Consider the following 8,012-nt stretch of genomic DNA (forward strand, 5'->3'; position numbering starts at 1 on the left):
AAGCAGAGTCTGAGATGTGCTGGGTGCTCTGTTGCTGCTGCCACAACAAGGTGTCTTGCAGTGTCTCTTACCACCAGGCTCTGGGCAAATCAGAACTGGCAAGTTCTGCTTTTCTTTTCCTAACCAGCGTATGACAGCTTTCCTTGCTAACACTGCAACAAAGCACGTCAGGCTCTTTATGTAAATAAGGGAAACCCCTGAAACTCTTGAAACATTTGTGGGATGTTTTAACAATAACATTACAACAACAGTAAACATTTTTTTTTTTGATTTCTGCAGATGCTCTGCTCTTGCTTACGGCTGAATTTTGGCCAGCAAGATACAATTCCCTTACTCTAATGCATTTTTTTTTAATTTTTTTTTTTTTTTACACAGTTAGAGAGCAGGCTTTTCTGTAAGCAGCCTTCTTCAAGATGCTCTCCATGTTGAAGAGCTAACAGCAGCCTTCACAGGGCTTGGCTCTTGAGCTCCACACCTCATTAACAGTAAACTTGTTTTTTTCCCCTTCCCAACTTTAGAAAGAAAAGATGGTGCTAATCCATAAGAGAACATCCCCGGGGCAACTCACTGTTCTGCATGCAGTTTAATATCACAGCCATGCTCATCAATACATAATTTTTTTTTTTTTTTTTAGCTGAGATGGTTTATTCCTCCTGGTCCAAGCTTTCTGGCTGGAGCACTTCAGTGCCTGAGACTCCCTGCTGCTTGTGCTTCAACCCCAAAGCCCGGGTCACCAGCCTCTTCGCCACTGCAGTGTCAGTCTGGGGTCTTTCTTTTGCAAGGTGAAGGAGCTCTAGTTAAAAAGGGGTGAAAATCATTAAGTTAGTGCTTGTTCAGGAACAGTCTTGTGGCTAAACCATAGGACTGGCAGACAGAAGGGCTGATTTCTATTTTCTTAGTTCCTTCACAGAATTAGCCCAGGAGCATAAGCAAATCGTTCTATCCCCATCCAGTAAATTGCCTTTTCTTTTCAAAAGATGTGCCGCCAGGTTTGTACTTAAGATTTTTCAAGGACAGGTCAAAAGCTCTTTGGCTGTGATTAAGCTCCAGGCCCCTTCTGCAGTGGTAAAGAGAATTGTTCCCCCTTCGCTTTCAGGAACAGCTTCCTTAACCAGTCCTGGCAAAATTCAGCAAGTGACAGCTCTGAGAACAAAATGAAAGTGCACAGTCCAACCAAGTTACCCATGCACAGCAAAGTTTGGTCTCAATTTAGACTGCTGGTTTTGATTAGTCAGCAAGGAAAAAAATCTGCATTTTTTTTTTTAAAAAAAAAGCTAAATATATCAGCCCTTTGGCCAGTGACCTCCATTTTCTGGTAGACACGTGGCTTGCTACAGTTTCATCTTACAAGAAATAAACACAGCAAAACTTTACCAAGTCCAGTGTAGTCTGGATTTGGCAATTACCTAATCATTTATCAGCAACTGTTTGCAAATTTATTATCCAGTTAGCAATGGGGGCTTTGCTTGCTTTTTTAGAAGTTTTATTAATAAAAGGCAGCCCATCAGCAGCTTAAAGAAAAAGGGGCAGACTCAAAGCAGCACAGCTTGGAAAATAGACCTGCCACTCTTTCTTGACAAAGCTCAAAAATGAAAAAAAAAAAAGAATAAGAGACACTGTCAGGTAATTAATTGAGATCCAAATTTGTATTTAGAAAAAAAAAAGCTACTTAAACTGAATACAAACAGAGTTTCTATATAATGTTCCCCAGAAGGAGTTTATAACCTGATTCAGAAGTGTGCCAATAGGCTACAGCAACAAGAATCAGGAAACATGAATGAAAACAGATGAAGAGGAGAATGCAAAACCAAATCCAAATCTTTGACATTTCATTTAAGTCTAGCAGTCTTAAAAACTCAGGAACTTCTAACTGTGACAGTGTCCCTTTAAAGCATTCATACTGAAATGTGTTCCAACTGCAGTGTACTGTAGAAGTAACAGTATAGTTGTATGTTCAGCAAAGTCTCTACCGCTACAAGACTCACGGCATTTCTTTACTGTGGCAAGTATAACTGATTACAATATGATTTTAAAAGGCAATAAAATAAATAAAACAATGCTAATGGCTAAGCTTAATTTTTTCCTTCACCTGATACTGAATAAAATTACACCAACCACAAAACTAAGTTTTGTCTCATGTGTTCTCTTGAACCGTGCCAAGTAACAGGGGCAGGCTTATGGCCTTTGCCATCCTTTGTCTTCCTGCAGTCACCGCTGCAGCCCAGTACAACTGTTCACCTGAAACTCCACACAAGAGAAGCAAGTAAGAAAGACTGAACTGGGATTTCAAGTCAGTAAACGACTTAGCTGAAGAGAAAACAAAAAGCAACAGGATTTGATGCTTTTTTGCTTCAGTCCTTGTATAGCAGGAGAGAAAGCATGATGGAAAACTTAAGCATAGGGAACAGCTGTAGTTCTCTTTCCTGTAAGTGGAATATAGCATAGTCTTGTTCTGCAAATTTGCTTTTGTCATCGCCTTCACCTGTGCCAACCACTCACACCTGCTGCAAAAAGGCAGAAGCCAGCACTACTGATGCCGTAAGTTTTAACGTAACTATGATGTGGTTTGGCTGAAAATACTGGTTTGGTTTTTACTGAAGACTCTACGCAACAGCTCGCTGCCCTGCGATGCCAATAAAGCTATAGAACAAACAAGAAAGAAATACTGGTCCTTAACATCTATTTCCACATTTAACTTGTCATCATGGCCACTCAGGATATAGAAGACTGGTAAACTATGAAATACTAATAATGATAATTTAAAAAAAGATTGTCTTACTCGGTCGCTGAAGTGCCTTGATTTTAGACTGCTTTGTTGCATGGATCAACGGTCGGATCTTTAAAGAAGGATAACGTCGCCCCAGGGCTTGAGATGCTTCAAAGAACAAAGATTGCTGAAATTAGCAGACTGAATATTGGTGGCTTTAATTGTAAAAATCAGTACACAGCATACTAACACTGAATAATTTCAGCTTCAGCAGCTCATACTTGTACTAAGACAGCTAAACTCATTCTGATCACCTCAGGCTTACATCACACCTTCCTTGCACAGGAAGAGTCCCAAGAAAATATAAACACATTTTTTTAAAAGATAACGCTGTCATTATTACACTAAATCCCAAGAAAAGGGCATAAGCTTTTGGACTACGTATGCTGCTGGATGGAAACTTCTCTTGGGATTGGGGTGTTTGATCCCCGAGAAGGTCAGTTTGCCTGGCGGCTTGGTGTCTGACCTGCGTGCCATCGCGCTCGCAAGGTCCCCAGGAGGTTTTTGGTGCAGGAATTTTGTCTACTGACAAGAGAAAGTACTGAAGTGGCAAAATACTTAATTTTTAGAAACGCAGCACGAGTCACTCCGTATACAAAAGGTGCCCTGATTATTACCCGAAGCCAATTAAAAACCTGCTGTTCTTGCAAAGCAGAGTCTCCACACGCCACCCCAGTAATTCCAGCTTCGCAAGCCTGAAAACCCTTTCAAGTTTCAAGCGCATGGCAGACAGACGCGATGCCCCACGACCACCTCTGCCAAGCTTAGCCCGAGTACGAGACCCAACAGACGGACGTTGCAAACCCCCGCCTCGGTACAGGGTCACCGGGCAAGAGCAGGAAAACGCCAGCAGCTCTGCGATCCCTCAATCCCAGCCAGGAATCGAGGCACACTACCTGTAGACGGGCTGGAGAAAATTCCCAGGGCATGCGTATCATCGACCCACTGGATTTTGAAGCCGCTCTCACTAAAATGAAAAGACAATAGAATAATATTCATTAAGGGGGAAAGAAAAAAAAACCAACCACACACCCAACACAGTAAAACCCATCGGCCGCCTTGCGTTATCAAGAGTACTTAGTATTTTTTTTGTAGAAAGCTGGTGCTTTTGAAAGCATTCTACCCATTTTTACATGAGGAGAAAGAGCAGGAAAGGAAGGAAGAGAAGAACCTGAGATGTGCCCCTTCCCAGGCCACAACGTACGATTACCCCACCTGCTGCCCCCAAGAACTCTCCTTTTCCTCTACAGAAACCCTTGGCCAAAATAAACCTCAAATTTCAGGGACTGTCTTGTAACACAAAAATATCATTTGTCATTTATGTCGTGGTTTACAAACACCACCCGATTGCTCAGACGCCTGCGATAAAAAGCAAGATATTTGTATAAATAAGTGGTTTACGAAGCTTAGGGTGAAAATCTAATAAAGCGTCAGTGGAAAATGCGAGTTTGGGAGCAGAGAGTTCCAAGATTTTCCTGTAGCACAGGAAACACAATCAACTGCTGAGATTAGATCCGGCAATTTTCAGCTCTGTTTCACTCTCACAGCGAGTGGAAAAAAATACAGCAGAGGGAACACACACAACAGACGGTAGCTTATTTACAATGTAAATCATATTTTTTAATTTAAGGGATCCATAGAGTGAAGTGTTCACATCTAATCTGCCAGGTGTATCAAGAGAGGGGGAGGATGGCGGGAGGAAGACAGGCAGAGGTGCCTACAGACACCGTCTCTGCAGACTCTGGCAGAAGCGAGACTAATTTAGAGCTGGACCGAGCACCATTTATCGCTAATGAGCGCCATTTATCACTAACGCAGGGCTGAACTTTTTTCTGCTCCTGCTACTAATCCAATGTCACTCCCTTAGGCACAAGGCTCTGTTCCCTATATTTACATAATAAATCTTATCGCCAACAGCAGAATTGAGCCCTTTTTCTTGCAAACACTTACGTAAGTGCGTAATTTCACTTGGGCACCAGAACACAATAACAAAGAAGGTCCGAGAAAGCACCTAAAGACTGGCACTGAAGCCGGAGCTGTCGGAATAAGCCTGCGCGTAGGTAACCGCGTCTATGACAGAGCCCTGAAGAACCGGGTGTGTTTTAAATCATGCATGAACTGCAGGAAAAGCGTCCTTGAAGGCACAGAAAGAATGTAAGACATAAGGGCACGAAGGCAAAACTAAAATTCAAAATTCATGAGATTCTGTTGTGCATTCAAGTCTGAATACTGCTCCCTTCGTGCCCCTGATGGGCTCAGGCTCTCGGAGAGGTACTCACTGGAAATCCGAGAACACTTCTAACAGGTGCTCCGTTTTCAGCGATGGGGAGAAGTCATAGATTTCAGTTACGTGGCCAAAATCCCCTTCGCTGAGCTGTGCATCTCCATAGCTGGAATAATCAAAGCTGATCTTCTCAATGCTTATGTCCTTCACAGTTAAATAACCCACAATCTGAGAATATTAAAAAATAAAATTAAAAAAAACCCCCACACATCAGACAAGCTTTCACTTCAAAGAGCAATCCTCCAAGGCCCCACCTCGGTCCCTGCAAACCACTTCTGCCACCAGGAGTGGCAGCCCCGGCACAGAAGCTCTCCTCCCACAGACTAATGCCTTCTCCTCAGCCACCTCTTTTCCCCCAAAGTTGCTCCCCATGGCAATACCGGTGGCAAAACGCTACCTCTGCAAAGAGCTCTGCGGTACAGTCGTCCTCGAAGCCGCTCTGCCCACGGTCGGCCGCGCTCTCCTCTTTATCGCCTGCAGACAAACGCAGCTCATGCCACAGCGCATCGGCCAAACCCGAATGCTCCTTCTCCTCCTCTTCTGCCACGGGCACCTTCCCGCCGCGGTTCTGCACGGGAGCATCCACCCAGCGCCCGTTCTGGTCCTCAGGAGCTGATGGGTCGGCACCACGGACCGGCTCCCGAAGCTCATTTTGGGCTTCTGGGGGGTTCTGGCATTGGGTGTGCTCCACCTGGGCGATGCTGGGGCACTCTTCCCCTTGGCTTTCCAGTTCGGAGAAACTCTTGCCTCCCTCCGCCGTGTCGGCATTCACAAAGTCCTTGCCCTCTTCTTCAGACGGTGACACGTGTCCGCCGCTCTCCAGGCTCTCGGCATCAGCGCAGCTCTTATCTTGGTTTTCCAGCACCAGCGACGCCGCACTCGACTCTGTACAGCAGTTACCGCTGCAACTTTCTGATAGCGGGGAGCTTTCGCCGCACTCCGATACACCGGCATCCCGGCTGTTTTGGTCTTCAGCCTGCAGTTGGCACAGGATTTTGCTACCTTCTGGTACAATAGTGTTGTCACAGCTCAAATCTTGCTCTTCTGCTTCACTTGGGTTTTTATTGTGTACAGAAGGAAGGGAATCTGAACAGTCTTTATCCTGACTTTCCTGCCCAGTGAAATCGTTACTGTTCTCTAACGATGGGACGTCCGTACAACACGGAGGACACGCATCGTTCAAGTCATCATCGTTTTTTCCTGAAACACACTCTTTGCCAGGCTCCTGGTGCTTGCCAAGGGCCAAGGAGACACCACTTGGGCTGCTTTCAGACTTGCCCAGCTCCTTGTGGGCATCCTCGACTGAAGTTTTAGGGCAGATCCTTTCTTCTTGTGCCATATCCCCACCTGACTCGGTGCCGGCTGCCACCGGGCTCTCCTGCTCCCCCCATTCTGCCTTCTTGCGCATCGCCTTGGGGACGTACAGGGCTTTATCTGGCTTCTTCCTGGGTGGCATTTTTATCCTGCCAGACCCCACGCAAGCTCGAGAGTTGTCTCCGTGCATCTCCCCGCCGTGCCGCAGCCTCCCGCCTCGGCCCCCTCGGCCCCACGGCTGCGGAGGTCGGTGCAGTCTCGGTGGGTTGCTGCTGGGTTTTTGGTCGTTAGTCTCACTGGGCAGCCTGGGACCAAGAGAACGGCAAGACGTGAGCGGGGAGCAGAGGAACCCAAGTAACGTGATATTTGAAAAAGAGAGAGGAGGAAAAGCCCCAAATCCACACAAAAGTCAGCAGATAGGGGAAAAAAAAAAAGCGCCTCTGCTTCCTTAATGACTGGAAGATGTTATCAATAACAGACACCCTCCTCTTTGCGGAGAAGCACCACGCAAACTTTGTGCTTGTAAGCTTGAACAAAAACCCCACGGCCATAGGAAGAGAAGCACCATTACATCTACTGCAGCGTACCGTACGGCCGAGTGACAGATGACCGTCCTCCTCCTCCATCCTTCTCCCACAGAAAAGCTGCTCAACAAATCCACATTGTCCACGGTCCGATGGATCAGGTACCTGAGGCGACTGGACAGAGGGGGGAACAGGAGCACTCTGAAAAGAGAGAGGGGTCGACGGCATCAGCAACTTGCAGGAAGGAAAAGGACGGGAACACAGCAAGAACTTATCAACCTCTCTTCCCCAAATCGTTCCCAGCGTAGGGTTCAAATCCAAGCCCAAAAACCAAGCAGGGCTTTCTGGTATTAAACAGCCAAAATCCCTTCTCCATCCTAGGTGTCTAGACAGATGTGCTCGCTTTGCTCCTAGCACCGGGAGCGCGGGGCGGCTGGGACTGCCTGGTCCCGGGGCCTTCGGCCGGGACCCTCGTTCCTGCCTGTGCCCATGCTGGGAACGGCTGGAAAGCACCAGCAGAAGGCTGCCACCGGTCCCCTTCATCCCAGGCTGAGTGCGCTCTAGAAGCCAACAACTAAAAGGATACCAACGGATGAATAAACACCACATTCGATTTCATTGCATTTAGACACATTTTTACAATTTCAGTTTTGTTCCTGAGCATTTTACAGTCGCACAGGAGCTTTCTCTGCCAAACATTTTTTAAAAAAGCAATGAGACAAATATTTGAGGTCGTTACAAGCTGGCAGGAAGCTGAGCTAAGCTATCCCACCCCTGCTCCTGTCTGACACCCTCTTTTTCACCATCTCAAGGGTTTCAAAGGTCACTGGATCAGGGACTTGGTCCGCTTAAATCCCTCCTGGCCAAAGAAAAACGATGCAGCAACCCAAGGTGACGGAGTTCCCTGCCACAGAGGAGGATCCAGCGTGCAGGAAGCCCTCAGCAGAGAGGGGAAACAAAACAGTCTGATGACGAAACTACGCGTTATAACTCATCAGGCTGACTAGTGAGCTAGGCCAGACCGTGGCTGGTGCAAAATCCACCAGTGTCCAAACCAACTCCGCGTGAAGGAGCATGAATAGAGAAGGGTGCACGGCAGAAACCCCACGGCGATCCACGGCCC

The 8,012-nt window shown here is 46.7% G+C and overlaps 1 protein-coding gene across 1 annotated transcript in view; it reads right to left on the bottom strand.

Annotated features, from left to right (window-relative positions):
• Nucleotides 1-644: 644 nt before the first annotated feature.
• Nucleotides 645-8,012, bottom strand: part of R3HCC1 (R3H domain and coiled-coil containing 1) — a 7,687-nt gene continuing 319 nt past the window's right edge. Inside the window, exons 2-7 of the mRNA XM_009694543.1 lie at nucleotides 6,953-7,090; nucleotides 5,449-6,670; nucleotides 5,047-5,219; nucleotides 3,664-3,734; nucleotides 2,780-2,875; nucleotides 645-793 (exon numbers count right to left, since the gene is read on the bottom strand). Of these exons, the coding sequence (XP_009692845.1) occupies nucleotides 645-793; nucleotides 2,780-2,875; nucleotides 3,664-3,734; nucleotides 5,047-5,219; nucleotides 5,449-6,670; nucleotides 6,953-7,090 (1,849 nt within the window). The remainder of the gene's footprint in view (nucleotides 794-2,779; nucleotides 2,876-3,663; nucleotides 3,735-5,046; nucleotides 5,220-5,448; nucleotides 6,671-6,952; nucleotides 7,091-8,012) is intronic.

This window comes from Cariama cristata, unplaced genomic scaffold (genome assembly GCF_000690535.1).
Source record: "Cariama cristata isolate BGI_N322 unplaced genomic scaffold, ASM69053v1 scaffold5602, whole genome shotgun sequence".
Lineage (NCBI taxonomy): Eukaryota > Metazoa > Chordata > Aves > Cariamiformes > Cariamidae > Cariama > Cariama cristata.